The sequence below is a fragment of the Amblyraja radiata genome, chromosome 17 (assembly GCF_010909765.2).
Source record: "Amblyraja radiata isolate CabotCenter1 chromosome 17, sAmbRad1.1.pri, whole genome shotgun sequence".
NCBI lineage: Eukaryota > Metazoa > Chordata > Chondrichthyes > Rajiformes > Rajidae > Amblyraja > Amblyraja radiata.
This window is the reverse complement of record NC_045972.1, coordinates 29,704,229-29,719,697: the sequence shown is the minus strand read 5'-3', so window position 1 is coordinate 29,719,697 and position 15,469 is coordinate 29,704,229. Positions and strand designations below refer to the sequence as shown.

General features: G+C 43.1%; 1 protein-coding gene across 1 annotated transcript in view; it reads left to right on the top strand.

Moving 5' to 3' along the window:
* The window catches only part of LOC116982984 (hydrocephalus-inducing protein homolog), a 204,439-nt gene that overhangs the window by 72,755 nt on the left and 116,215 nt on the right, over positions 1-15,469 (top strand). Inside the window, exons 26-32 of the mRNA XM_033036517.1 lie at positions 1,238-1,436; positions 2,710-2,809; positions 5,064-5,163; positions 6,564-6,732; positions 9,457-9,695; positions 11,934-12,024; positions 14,240-14,444. Of these exons, the coding sequence (XP_032892408.1) occupies positions 1,238-1,436; positions 2,710-2,809; positions 5,064-5,163; positions 6,564-6,732; positions 9,457-9,695; positions 11,934-12,024; positions 14,240-14,444 (1,103 nt within the window). The remainder of the gene's footprint in view (positions 1-1,237; positions 1,437-2,709; positions 2,810-5,063; positions 5,164-6,563; positions 6,733-9,456; positions 9,696-11,933; positions 12,025-14,239; positions 14,445-15,469) is intronic.

The following is a 15,469-nucleotide window of genomic DNA, read 5'->3' as shown; positions in this document are numbered from 1 at the left end:
ATGCCACCTGACCCACTAAGTCACTACAGCGATTTCTGTCTTTCCTTGGTAAACCAGCATCATCCTGTTCCTTGTTTTGACATTCTGGAAAATGTTATCTCAGGCAAATGTCAAGTCCAGTCAGGTTTATTACGTGTATTACTATAGTGAGGTAAAGGTACAATTAAATCTTGCTCACAGTGGCATCACCCGCACATAGATTCAGAAAACACGCGAAAACATAAATTATACATCAATTACACATGAATTCCACAAGACAATTTAAAAAAAATGCAAGTCACTAGTGCAAAACGTAATTAGCAAACAAGTCTATGGTAATTTAAGAAGTGCTCCATAATGTCCGTTGCTGAGCTAGGATTAGAGCTATGCAGGTTGTTTTACGAACCTGACATTTATAGGAAAGTAGCTCCTGTCCTTGCTGGATTGGGACCATGGCCTTCTGTATCTCCTACTCAATGGTAACAGTTGAAGAGAGTATGGCTCTGATGTTGGGGATTCTTGATGATGGATGCCTCCTTGAGGCAGCACCTCATGTAGGTATGTTTAATGGTGGGGAGGGCTGTGTCCATGTTGGTCTGGGCTGAGTCCACACTCTCTGCAGCCTCTTGCATTCCAGTGCATGATACAACCAACGAGAATAGTTTCTACAGTGCATCTGTAGAAATTCTGCAGACCATGTCCTTGGAATTTGTTCCAACTATCTTACATTTTATTCTGGCCTTAATGAGAAAATGTGGCAGGGCACAGTTCTCAATAACTCATTGTTGAAAATCAAAGCACCAACAAGCAGGCATCAAGCCATCCACAGTGTACAGATACATGATAAAGGGAATAATGTGAATGATGTTAGTGCAAGGGAAAGCCAGTAAAGCCCGATTAAAGAGAGTCTGGGGGTCTCCAATGAGATAGAAAGTTGTTCAGGACTGCTCTCTAATTGTTGATAGGATGGATCAGTTGCCTGATAACAGCTGGGAAGAAACTGTCCCTGAACCTGTAAACACCCCAGACACTATTTTGAATCATTGAAGGCATTATCCTAAAACCGAGCCAATGTTTATTTCTCAGCTAAAAACTAAACCCGGTTACTTGGTTGTTAACTCATAGTATGTGTAAAATCTGTTGCCTTGTTGACTTGTTAATACAATGATGATACTTTTACATGTACCATATTGACCATATGTGTGTGTATGATCACCTTGGTGTGTTGGTAGACCAAGTTTTGATTGATTTCCCTCAGGAAGGACACCAAGAGCCTGGTGATGCGGAACACTTGTCTTCTGGCAGTAGCGTGGAGAATCACTGGCCTGGAGAATCTGGGTGATGACTTCACTCTCTCTCAGGACCAGGGAATCATTGAACCCAAAGCTGAATTTAGTGTGCACGTGCACTTCAGAGCTACAAGACAAATCAACCTGAGAAAGTACATTCGGCTTGAGGTATGTAGATTGAGAAGAGTACTGAGCAAGTGAGATGCAATTTTTATTAAATAATTTTAAAATAATATCCCAATAAAAAGATAATAATCACAACAGCGAGCTCCCATTTTAACACTTGTCAGAGTGTGTGTGCAGTGGAAGCCCATGGTTGGAGTAAAATTCCAATAAAATTCACATTTCCTGAGTCTCAATGTATGTTTGATGTTGGATACATGAGCAAATCGCTCCCTGGCCAGTGGCTGAGTGCCTCATTTCAGGTATGCAGTCAGGGTTGGGGGGCAACAACAATTCCTCCCCAATATAATCATTACCAACTCAAGGTTGTATGTTCAGTCCCCTGCTCTACGTGCTCTATACTCATGAATGTGTAACTGGACACAGTTCCTACTCCATCTTTAAATTCGCCAATGACACTGCCATTGTTGAACGTATTACGAGTAAATTACAATATTTTAAATACAGTTTCAGGCAGTCAGGAACACGGTTATGTTCTGAGAACTGTTTGTAATCTGAACTGTTTGTAGGTCAGAAATGAACAAAAATGGTATGTGGGAAAGGATCACGGAAACAGCTGTGATGGGTGAGCTAGCAGGCATGGGAAGAATGATCGCCAGCCAACCTCCCTGACTCAGTGAGTGAGCGAGTGAGTCTGCTCAGCTCTCTCAGCTCTATTCAGCTTGACCTAGCCTCTGATAATTGAGGTTGAAAGCATGGGTCTGTGGAAAGAACACACACAAATGCTCCATTTCCCACCCGGCAGAAGGTGCCTGCAGCAACTGGTAATTCTATTCTCATCCATCCCGCTGGTCTCCCAAATGTTTGTAGGAAATGAGGTATTGTAAGTCAGATGCTGATAATGCAAAGAGGACTTGTAATCAGAGAAGTAGAAACAAGAAGCTGCAGTTTCTGATTTAGAAAAGAAGACATAGAATGCTGGAGTAGCTCAGCAGGTCTGGCAGCATCACGGGAGAACACGGATGGCCAACATTTCAGGATGGGAGGCTTTTTCAGCTGAAGAAGCGTCCTGACTTGAAATATTGATGTTCTGCTAAGATGCTGCCTGAGCCACTGAATTACTCCAGCACTCTGTGTCTTCTCTTGTAATGAGAGTGCTTTGTTGAAGTTAATGAATGCCGTGTAGCAACAAGAGTATAACATATAATTAGATCATGCTTAATTAGTCCTCAACTAGCATTCACCATCTGGTCCAATCAGTGGATATCAAGTGTGTGTTTATGTTTTCATGTTATCATTTTGCTTGCCCTCTCCTGAGGTCTATGATGCAGATAACATTCTCGGCATTGTTCAAACGGAAAACATACTGGTCCTTGCAGAAGCTTATGATGTGGCTCTGGACATCAGTTTCCCTAAAGGTAAGGTTGCTATTGCTGCAGTGCTGATTCACAGAATGAGCTCATGTCAGGAAAGACAATAGTAACGGTAAAAAATTGAAGCAAGAGCTGGCTCTTTGCATAAGATCCGGATAAACTGTATATCTCATCCACTTACCCACTCGATGATTTATCTTCAGCCCCTAACTATACAAAGATCTACTCACCGTCAATGACTGAGCACTCAACAAACTCTCAGGTGGAGAACTCCAAGGTTTGCATCAATAGACAAAGATGCTGGAGTAGGCCATTTGGCCCCTCGAGCCAGCACTGCCATTCAATGTGATTATTGCTAATCATCCACAATCAGTACCCTGTTCCTGCCTTCTTCCCATATCCCTTGACTCCGCTATCTTTAAGAACTCTGTCTAGCTATCTTTTGAAAGCATCCAGAGAACCAGCCTCCACCACCCCCTTGGAGACAGGGAATTCCACAGACTCACAACTCTGTGTGTGAAAAAGTTGTTCCTCATCTCCGTTCCAAATGGCTTACCCCTTATTCTTAAACTGTGGTCCCCGGTTCTCGACTGCCCCAACATCGGGAACATGTTTCCTGCCTCTAGTGTGTCCAAACCCTTAATAATCTTACATGTTTCAATAAGATCTCCTCTCATCCTTCTAAAGTATACAAGCCCAGCCCGGTTACAAGGGAAAGTACCAGGAGAGGGGGTGGTTTGAGTAGGAAGGGATGAATTGTCCAAGGAGTTACTGGCCACATCTAACCATCTCCTCCACTTTCGGCTTTCCGCAGAGACCGCTCCCTCCATAACTCCCTGGTCAATTCATCCCTTCCCACCCAAACCACCCCCTTGCCTGGTACTTTCACTTGCAACTGCAGGAAACGCTACACTTGTTGCTTTACCTCCCCCCTCGACTCTATCCAAGGACCCAAGCAGTCTTTCCACGTGAGGCAGAGGTTCACCTGCACCTCCTCCAACTTCATCTAGTGCATCCGCTGTTTTAGGTGTCAACTGCTCTACATCGGTGAGACCAAGCGCAGGCTTGGCGATCGCTTTGCCCAACACATCCGCTCAGTTCGCATTAACCAACCTGATCTCCTGGTGGCTCAGCACTTCAACTCCCCCTCCCATTGCAAATCCGACCATTCTGTCCTGGGCCTCCTCCATGGCCAGAGTGAGTCCCACCGCAAATTGGAGGAGCAGCACCTCATATTTCGCTTGGGCAGCGGTATGAACATTGACTTCTCCAATTTCAGTCCTTGCTTTCTCCCTCATTCCCCTCCCCTTCCCAGCTCTCCCTCAGCCCACTGTCTCCGCCTCTTCCTTTCTACTTCCCGCCCCCCCCCCCCCCACCCTCACATCAGTCTGAAGAAGGGTCTCGACCCAAAATTTCACCTATTCCTTCGCTCCATAGATGTTGCCTCACCCACTGAGTTTCTCCAGCATTTTTGTCTACCTGTACTCCAAGATCCCTCTGCTCTATAACACTCCCCAGGGCCCTACCGTTCACAAAAAAGCTCCTGACCTTATTTGCATTAAACTCCATTTAGCCATTCCTCAGCCCACTTGGCCAGCTGATCAGGAGCCTGCTGTATTTCTTTAAGAATTGTTATACTGTTACAATTGAAACTGGGTTGTGACATACAAATTTAAGTGCATGACCAACTTTTAAGGACATGTGATCTGGAAAGTGCAGGAACAGATGCAGAAAGAGCAGCCTGTAGAAGCCATATAATAGTTGGAACTATTAAAATAGAACCATGATACATAGTGAAGTCTCCATTATTTATCTTGAACATAGACTTCAAGGCAACACTAATCATAACAATAACGATTTTCACAATCTACGATACCAGACAGGATATAGAGGAACAGGCGCTTACACACAAGTGGGGTGGAAAATTAAAGTGGCGGCAACGGCAAGCTCAGGGTTGCCCCTGTGGGTTGATCCCCAAATCATCGGTTTGATTATCCTGCAACACTTACTCATTCAGTCTGAAGGGTCTCGACCCGAAACGTCATCCGTTCCTTCTTTCCAGAAATGCTGCCTGTCCCGCTGAGTTACTTTGTGTCTATGTCTACCTTCAGTCTTCCGTCCAGCTGGAATCCAGACTCAGCCACACGTTATAGTTTGTAATGTATCGGCCAGAGGACACCATGCACTATTAAACCAACTCCTCACCAGCTTCCTCCGCTCCACGTACATTTCCATTGCTGCAGCGGTTATGTTGAAGATATATATATATTAACATCTTATTCTTGATTCTGCAATAAAGGTGCAGATGGCGGGATTGATTTTGGTATCATTAAAGTTATCGATACCGTGAAACAGACTATCACGTTGAAGAACAAAGGAAAATATGAGATTGCATACAGGTACTTTTTTCTGTTTCTCCTCAAGTAGTCTGATGATAAATTATAGATCAAAAAGCAGAGTTGCTTCCCTCGGATTTGCCAAAAAGGGATGTTGTATTTGAAATCAAAAATCTCCAGATGATGGAATTCTGAAATAAAAACATTAAATGCATGAAGCACCCAGCTACTTAGGCATCTGAGAGAGAAAAACAGTGTTTTAAGTTGAAGACCAGAACCTGAATGTTAACTCCATTCCTCTATCTATGAATCTTTCTGACCTGCTGAGTGTTTCCAGCATTTTCTATTTTTAAGTCCAGTCAAGTTTATTGTCATATGCACAAAAAACCTTCGCATTCAGTCTGAAGAAGGAACACGACTGATAACATAATCTGTCATTCCCTCCGTAGATGTTGCCTAGCCTGCTGAGTTCCTCCAACATTTTTGTTTGCCCGGGACGTGATTTCAATCCTAACATCTGCCATTGTCTACGTGCAGTTTGCACATTCTCCCTGTGACCTCTGCCTGCCACATCCCAAAGGTGGAGGGGTTTCTAGGTTATTTAGCCACTATAATTTATCCTTACTGTGGATTTGCAAAGAGTGTCTGGCGAAGTTTGCAAGGGTCCCTGTCACGATTTATTCCAAACAGCTCCATAAGAGAGGATACTATGATTTACGGACTGTTTCCAGGGACGCATTCAGAGACAGACATCAAGTGCTGCTGTAAGATCGTCAACTCGGTGAAAGACACCCTTTGGTCTGCCCGAACGTTGTTGTCCTCCCAGCAGAGTCTGTCAGGGAATGTTGCCAACTGGCCCGCTCCAGACTGCAGGAGTACGTGCTGAGGGACGCGCTGAAGCTTGGCGCAGCCAAGGCTCTGTGGGGGAGGGCAACAGTCTAGGGTCCTTCTGATGCTGGTCATTGGGGAGCAGGGTGTGGTGGAGATGCCCCTCAAATATGGGAAGGGAGTTCATGCCAGAGGACCACATAAGTGGCAAGGGTGTGGGGTAAAATTGTGTAATTTGTGTAAACACAATGTATAGCCGATAATATCAGAAGAATTGTTCGCACAGTTCCTGTATTGCACATATTTTTTTACTTGAATAAAGTTTGTTTTTATTATAAAAAAAGAAACATAGAAGGAATAAAAAATAGGATCAAAGTAGAATTAGTGTAAATTGGTGTTGATGGTTAGCAAGGGCCAACTCCTGTGGTAGGATGGGAAGCAGCTGTGAAAAATGGAATGAATATTCGTGGAATTGGGAGTGAACACGAGAATCACAGAGGGAACAGTCCCACTAAACAGATGGGTGAGGAGATATGTCCTCTGGATGCATTACTGTGAATTCATAAAATTACATTCCGCTTACATTTTTATGTCACTTTGTTCAAGCTTGTAAAAGTTAAATTTTTTCTTGCCAGATTTCAACTCCAATCCACAAAACGCGACATGCCAGATGTGAATTCTCTATTCAACATTCAGCCGAATAAAGGGTCTCTGGCTCCGAATGATCGTGCCAGTCATATCTACATAATTTTCCGCAGCAGCATAAGCACACACATCAAGGATGAGCCTATTCTACGCTGCCAGGTTAGATCAAATATTTCTACAGGCTTTGAAAAGTTTCCAGGTAATTCCCATTCCTTGTATTTCAGTCTTTTTGCTAGCTGCATTTTCCAATCAAGCAGGTGTCCAGGTAACATGCAAATTAAAATATGCTGATTTATTTTTTGCTCTTTGAATATTACCCAATTTTTTGCACAATTTTTCCCAACTCATATCAGTTGACAATAACTTGATATAACACATACTACTCATTACCCAATATATTTTCTCCCATCTTTACCTGGTATTAAGAACATAGAACAGCACATGACAGGAACAGCTCCTTCGGCCCCCAATATCTCTGAATAAAATGCCAAATTAACCTATTCCCTTCTGCCTGCATGTGATCCGTATCCCTCCATTCCCTTATACTTATCTAAATCACTCTTAAATGCCACTGTCTTATCTACTTCCTCCACCACCTCTGGCGAGGTGTTACAGGCATGCTCCACTCACTGTGTAAAAAAAACTTGCCCCGCACATTTTTAAACTTCCTTCCCTCTCACCTTCAAGCTATATCCTCTTGTATTTGATATTTACCCTAGGGTAAAGGCTCTGACTATCTTCCCTATCTATGCTTCTCATAATTTTGTAAACTTCTAACAGGTCTCCCCTCAGTCTCCAACTCTCCAAACAAACCATTTCACGTTTTTTTCAGCCATTCCAATACTCTCTAACCCAGGGTGGCATTTTGGTAAACATCTTCTGCACCCTCTGCAATGTCTCCACATTTTTCCTGTAATGGGACAAAAAAAACTTACACACAGTAATCTAAATGTGGCCCAACCAAAGTCTTATATAACTGTATCATGACTACCTGACTAATACTCAATGCCCTGACTGACAAATGCAAGCATTCCATATCCCTTTTTACCACTCTCCCTACTTGTGTTACTACTTTCCGTGAGCTACGGACTTACACCCCATGATCCATATGTACATCAATGCTGTTCAGGGTCCTGCAAATAACCTAAACTTTCCCCTTATATTTGACTTTCCAAAGTGCAAGACTTTGAAGCTGGTACAACTTGCTTCAAAGTCGCCTTGTGGAGCCTCATTGTCTGCACTCATTCTCACCTAGCATACAGGTAACAATGGCGTGTTTCCTTTATCATCATTACTTTTTTGCATACCTTTAATTAATTTGTTCTATATCTATCTACATCACTGTCTATATCTCTCGTTTCCCTTTCCCTTGACTCAGTCTGAAGAAGGGTCTCGACCCGAAACGTCACCTATTCCTTTTCTCCAGAGATGCTGTCTGACCCGCTGATTTACTCCAACATTTTGTGTCTATCTTCGGTTTAAATCAGCATCTGCAGTTCCTTCCTACACACTTCATCCGACTTGGAGAAGATATCGCAAGAGTAAAAAAAAGTCAATATTTAGAGCCTGTTCCTGTGTAGTAGGGTAACACCTATACATTGGTGGTTTTCTTTACCTCTCGCAACTGCTGCAAATCATAGACATAGGATAGATAGGGTGCAGAAATATCTACATGTTGCTAGGACTGGATGGCTTGAGATATAACAAGCAATTAGAAAGGTTGGCCCTTATTTCCTGGAGTGAAGGAGGCTGAGGAGTAATGTTATAGAGGTTTATAAACTTATGGCCGCATAGATAAGGTTCACAGTGTTTTTCCAGAATAGGAGAGTCTAAAACTAGAGGACATAGATCTAAGTTGAGGGGAAAGATTTAAAGAGGACCCAGGGTGCATGTTTTTTTTCACAGAGAGGGTGATGGGTATATGGAACAAGCTGCCAAATGGAGTTTGAGAGGCGGGTACAATTATAATGTTTAAAAGACATTTGGTCAGGTATGTGGATAGGGAAATATTTGAAGGGATGTGGGCCAAAAGCAGGCTGATGGAATTAGTGTTGGTTGGCGTTTTAGTTTTTAGTTTTTAGTTTTAGAGTTACTGCGCAGAAACAGGTCCTTCTGCCCTCCGAGTCCGTGCCGACCAGCGATCCCCACATTTTAACATGATCCTACACACACTAGGGACAATTTACATTTTAGCAAGCCAATTGATCCTACAAACCTGTACATCTTTGGAGTGTGGGAGGAAACCGAAGATCTTGGAGAAAACCCAGGCAGGTCACGGGGAGAACGTACAAACTCTGCACAGACAGCACCCATGGTCAGGATCAAACCTAGCGCAGTTAGGCAGCAACTCTACCGCTGTTCACAGTGCCGCCCCCTACCGCTGCGCCACCATGCCGCATGATCAGAAGGAGCAGGTTGAATTGAAGATCATATAATAAAAAAATCTATGAATTATGTAAGAGTCATAGATTAATGTGTTATTCTATGAATTCAGGAACCCTGAACCTGATCACCAGAAAATGACCAGGTGCGCAATCTTTTGCCCTCCCTTTCCAAATACCTCCAGTGCCGAGTAGTTTGGCCTTGGTTGCTATCAATTTACGCTTGGGACCATAGATAGAACTGAAGAGCTTCACATCTGTCCAGCCATGCTGTATAATGATTGGTACTGCCCACTTTTGCAGGTATTTCATTGAACAAGATATGCTGAAGCTCCTCCGGGTTTGTCACCTTGCTGTTAATTTTACTCTCTGTTTTAAGGGAATCTTCATACCTCTTGGCTGGATTTCATTTGGATTTATACAGTCAGTGGTCTATAAAACTAACTGAATGAGGGATGTTTGTTTGGACCATCAATACATTATCTTCTCTTTATGACTACAGGTGATTGAACCCACCATGGCTGAAGGAGGAGAGGTCATTGCCAGCATTCCAGTGAAAATCTCCGTCCGTGCTGTCTTCAGTACATATCGGATGCTGCCTGCCAGGGAGCTCAACTTTGGCACTGTGCTGGTTGGTGCCCGAAGGAACCGCACCTTCACTCTTGAAAACACGGGCGAATTTGAGTTCAAGTACTTCATTTTTAAAATGCCCATCATGGCGTCACACCAGGGAAAGAAGAGGTATGGAAAGTCCCTTCCGATTATTCCTCGACTACAATTTGGTGGAGGTGCTTTCAGTTCCATCAGTCTTTGCTCTGTTTACGATTTCTTCCAGGATCCAGTGAGAAATTCTCACCCTTGCGATATCATAACAGCTTTTAATGCCCCTGGATTTGGAGAGGAGGATCCTGGCTCGGATATCCCACCCCTAGTCACTCTCCAGTAACTCCCACGTCTTGGCGTTAGCTGAGGAGTTGCAAAGAAACCTAAATTTGGGGTCATTTTGTGCACTGGCCAGAAGGATGGATTTCTGGGGACAAAGTCTATGCTTTACTTTAGTTACTGATGCAAGATTTTGACCCGAAGCGTGAACAGTTCCTTCCCCTCCCCACCTCTCAAAGACACTGCTTAACCTGCTGACTTCCTCCACAAGATTGGTTGTTGCTCTACCCTCAGGTATGAGGAACCATCCACCAACCAGAAATGTTCACCATCCACCAACCAGAAGTTCAGAATGCACAGTTCTGTTCTGTCATGCAAAATGCTTCTGATTTTATGCTTAACAGACCACTGGGCACAAAGCAGGAGCAGTGTCTTGTCTACTGCCATTGGAGTGAGTTCTGCTTTTATTATTAGTGGTATGCTCCAATTCCTACCACATAAATGACTTTGCACAGATAGGAGTTCTCCATCTTCTGTGCCTTAACTCCAAAAGCTCCTGTCATCCATACCAGTGTGATATTTCTCTGATTCCTGCGATAGCCATTCTGCTACCTCTCTGTAGAGTTGTCAAATGAACTCGAGTTATTGTCAAATTAGGAGCATTAATGTATTCCATCTAGCTTCCCAGAACACATTACCAAAACCTATAACTGTCAGTTTACACCACATTTCTAGTATTGGGAGAGAGAAAATTTGATTTCATGTCCTACATATTTTCTCCTCATATTGCCTGTTTAAAATTGCTTAGAATGCACAGTGTGTAAACAAACCATCTAGCCAAACTGGTCCATGCCAAAATACTGCTTCTGTCCACGAGCTGTGTATTTCACTCACCCGATTTCAGGGAACTGGTAGGAGAACTGGAGATGGTGTTAGGAAAGAAAAGAGTTGATACGATTTGGGAACACTGTCTATAAAGGCTTCAATAACAGTCCTCTGTTTCTTCTTTGACCACAGCCAAAGCCCTCCATTTCTTCCTCTACCACAGAACCAGCCAATTTTCCTCTACCAACACTCTCCTTTGCCTAGCAGAACTGGTTCTTACTCTCAACAAATTCTCCTCCGACTCCTCCCACTTCCTCCAAAACCCAGGCATAGCCTCTTTGTAGGATACGTCAAACAATCCCTATTTCAGGCGTACACTGGCCCTATCCTAGAACTCTATCTCAGCTACAATGATGACTACATTGGTGCAGTCTCCTGCACACAAGCAGAACTCATTGGCTTCACTGACTTGACAACTAATTTCCATCCTGCACTCAAATTCACTTGGAACATCTACTGGACAACACCTCCTTCCACTTTCTTGATCTCACCATCTCCATCACAAGAGATAGACTATCGACTGATGTCTATTATAAACCTATTAAATCTCACAACTATCTAGACTACACTTCTTTCCACCCTGCCTTGGAGGAACAGTACCTCATATTTCATTTAGGCAACTTACAACCCAACGATATGAATACTCTAACTTCAAGTTACCCTTGCATCCCCTCTCTTTCCATCCCTCCCCCACCCTAGTCGTTGTACTAGTTTCACTGGCTTGCTGGTGAGTTTCATTGTCTATGTATATCTCGTTTTCACCCACAGCTAACAATGGGCTGCTTCCTTGATCATCGTTACTTTTTTGCATACAGTATCTTTTATTTCCATGTTTTATTTTGCTCTCTATCGCTGTCTATATCTCTCGTGCCTCTTTCCCCTGACTCTCAGTCTGAAGAAACGTCTTGACCAAAATGTCACCCATTCCTTCTGTCCAGAGATGCTCCCTGTCCCGCTGAGTTACTCCAGCATTTTGTGTCTATCTTCGGTGTAAACCAGCATCTTCAGTTGCTTCCTACACAACTTTTGAAAGAGATGGGGATAATGTTGAGAGGAATATGGTTGTTTGGCCATAGGGAAAGAGCAGTAAGAGTAAAATTAATGGTACTGGTACAAGATCAAGGTGTAGAATTAATTTATGTTGTGTTGCAATTCAGGATAACTTGGTATGTTGCAAACCTCTTCAGTTAACTTTTTTTCTGGGTTTCACAGTGTCACTAGCTCCAAACTTGCAAAGTCTCAGGACAGATCGAGCTCCATGAGATCCAATGGAGCTCCTAAGCAGAAAGAGCAAACGCCTCAGGTGAGCCGGGCGCCCTGTGCAGAAGATCTAATTGCCGGGTGGTGGGAGAGTGTTTTCCGTTAATTGAACTTGAGACGTGCAATGTTCCTGATCTTGGCATGATAACAGAATGCTGAAATTCAACAGGGCAGGTGGTAGCCTGGAAGCAAACAAGAACAGTTCATGTTTTTTGCCAGTTGGGCTTTCATGGTTAAACACATCAGGGTATAATAGTTGAACAGCACTTAACAGGATGGAAGAAAGGTATAACCACTGACAATGACAGTTGGCATCAGGATCAGGAAGTGGTTTCTTACCAGCTGTTTGGGGGGGAATTGCACCATGGGAGCAAGAAGCAGGCTTCATGCTGAAGATAAGATGGAGGGGGATAAGAAAGTAAATAAAGGACTTGGTTGCAGCATAATTGAGCCTTGTACAATCGTGCTGAGGAGCCTCTATCACAGGCAGTTGCAGCGAGTTAGAGTACATGTTTAGTTTTCCACAGCTCGGATGGTTTCTGGATTCCTGATGATCAACTTCACTAAATTCCCATACAATGTCAGAACCTTTTGCCCAGGGTGGAAATATCCAATACCATAGCTATAAGATGAGAGGAGGAAAGTTTAATGGAGATGTGTGGGGCAAGTCTTTAACACAGAGAGTTGTGGGAGACTGGAACGCATTGCCAGGGTTGGTGGTGGAGGCACATACAATAGTGGTGCTTTTAGATAGGTACATTGAAGTGCAAGGGATAGTGGGGTATGGATCATGTAGAAGCAGATGAAATTAGTTTAACTTGGCATCATGTGTGGCACAAGCACCCTGAGCCAAAGGGCCCATTCCTCTTCTGTACAATTCTATATTCTGATGAGAGGGGTATTTTATGGAACAGATTGAGCAGAATATGCTCTCCATAGTTGCAAGGAATGTGAAGTGAAGCATGATATATTGAGAGAGCTTGATGGGGTAGATGTTTTTAGAATGTTTCCCTGCTTGATGGATCGAGAACTCAGATTTGTATTCAGATTCACATTAGTCTATTGTCATAAAGAGTGCATTGAAATTCCTTGTTCTCATGAAGCTCACAGAGTAAATCATATACACAGTAATGAGAGATACGACAATAAATGCAACAGCAAAGCACCAGAATGGTGCAAAGATTATACTCGTGAAGTAGTGCAAAATAATATGACAGTGCATAAATGGAATGAACAAATGAATAGAGGCAGCACCTCTGGGCAGGGGGTTGAACAGAGGTAATTGGTTAAAATGACTGATAGCAGTGGGAGGAACTTGTTCTTAAGTTTGGACATCTGGTCTTTCAAGCTCCCAGAAGATAGAACTCCGACAAACACTTTAGATAAGGAGTTATTTTTTTCAGGACCGGATGTGGTTTTTTTTTCATCAAAGGGTTGTGAATCTTTGGAATTCTCTTCCCCAGAGAGATAATAATGACAAATCGTTAAATATATTCAGGGTTATTATGGATGTATAGATTTTTGTACAGTGAAGGAATCTAGGATACAGGAGATCTGACAAGATAATGGAACTGAGCTTGAAGACCAGATCAGCCATGATGTTATTAAATGGTTGAGTAGGTATGCTCTACTTCTCCTCCTCTTGCTAATATTGCTACACCTACGCACTCTGTCACCCTGAGCTGTTGCAGTATATGTGCTATGTGTTATGAGCTGTATGTGAATACATTTGTTCAGCAGCTCTACAAGGAAGCACATCATCCTTTATTCATTGTCAATGACTGAAATTATTACTTTCTGTGCCCAATTGTTTTGTGAAAGGAACTTCACCCCAAATGTCCTGCACTGGTTTAAGTTATAAAAGACCATTCAGCCTAACTCCTACATGCTGACCAAGATACGTTCCTGAACTAGTACCATTTGCCTGCATTTGGTCCCTCCCCTTCCAAACTTATCCTATCCCTGTACCTGTCCATCTGTTTATTAAACATTACAATTGTAGCCACCTCTGACACTTTCTCTGGCAGCTCGATCCATATTCCCAATAACCTCTGTGGGGAAAAACGTGCCCTCAGGTCACCTTTAAATCTTTCTCATCTATCTTTAAGATTATGGCTCAGCACGTTCTTAATAGATGCTGGAGATGGTATTGCAACTGAACCTGTAAGTGATTATCATATCCCTGTGATGAACTGTGCCATGTTGTTCTGAGTCAGTTGTGTGCTTTAGTTTCCGTTTCTCTGCTGTCTTCCATGCAGGCACGTTTGACTATTGGAATATTCACAATTTTCCCTGGTTACGGAATGGTGCCTCCTGGAGGACAATTGGTCATCACAGTGGAAAGCTCTGGAGACCAGATCGGGAGGCATGAAGAGGTCTTGAACATTGATGTTATTGACCGGGACCCGAAAGACAATCCAACTGGTATCCCATACTGGATGATCATCGAATGTTGCGCACCAAGTATGTTCAAACAGACCAAAGCTCAGTCACAAATTATAAATAAATCTAGCATTTATGAAATCAAATGACATTGGTCGTTTAAGCTGGTAAGGAGAGACGTTGACTAAGGCCAAAAAAAATTTAAAGATGTCTTTTGAACAGTGCCTTGGTGAGGGTGAAAGTGATTGAGTTGTGTTGGGAGAGAATTTGAAAGCTAAGGTCTTTGGTAGCCAAGACCATGGAACCTGTGGCGGATGAAGAAAAACCGAGACACACACAGATCCCAGACTGAATGATCAGAGAGTGTTGGGAACAGATTCTGATGAGAGAGATTGGTGAATTTGTTTGGGAGCCTTTAAAATACTGAGCTTCCTACCCTGGCCCCATGAACTTTGTTGATATTCATCACAATCTATAAGGCTTGTCAGGGGTGAATTGGAATACTCTCCATTTGCCTGGATGAGTGGTGCTTCAACAACACTCAAGGAGCTCAACACCATATAGGATGTAGCAGCCCATTTGATAGACACCTCTTCCATAACAATTCACTCACTCTGCAACTGATGCAGCAATTTGTACCATCTACAGAGTGCCCTACAGCAACCCACCAAGACTCACTGTATGTCATGTTGTTACTTGTGGGCAGAGCACCAAGGCAAATTCCTTGTATGTGAAACTTACTAAGACAGCACTTCCAAACTCACCACCTCTACCAGCTGTAAGGACAAGGACAGGGGAACACCTTCATCTTGATGTTACCCTCCAAGCCACTCATCATACTGAACTGGAAATATATCACTAAGGCCACTGTCACTCGGTCAAAATTCTGTAACTATCTTCTGAACAACATTGTGGTAGCCCCACCTCTGAAGATATGCACCAATTCACAGCACAGGTCACTACCACCTTCTCAGGGACAATTAAAGATGCGCAATTAAATACCAGCTAAGTCTGAATTAAAAATCCAGTGTTTGTTTTCTATGCTGGAGATGGGTATGTTGCAGTTTCTGTGATTGGGTCTCACTGTAGCAATGTTACAAAATTTT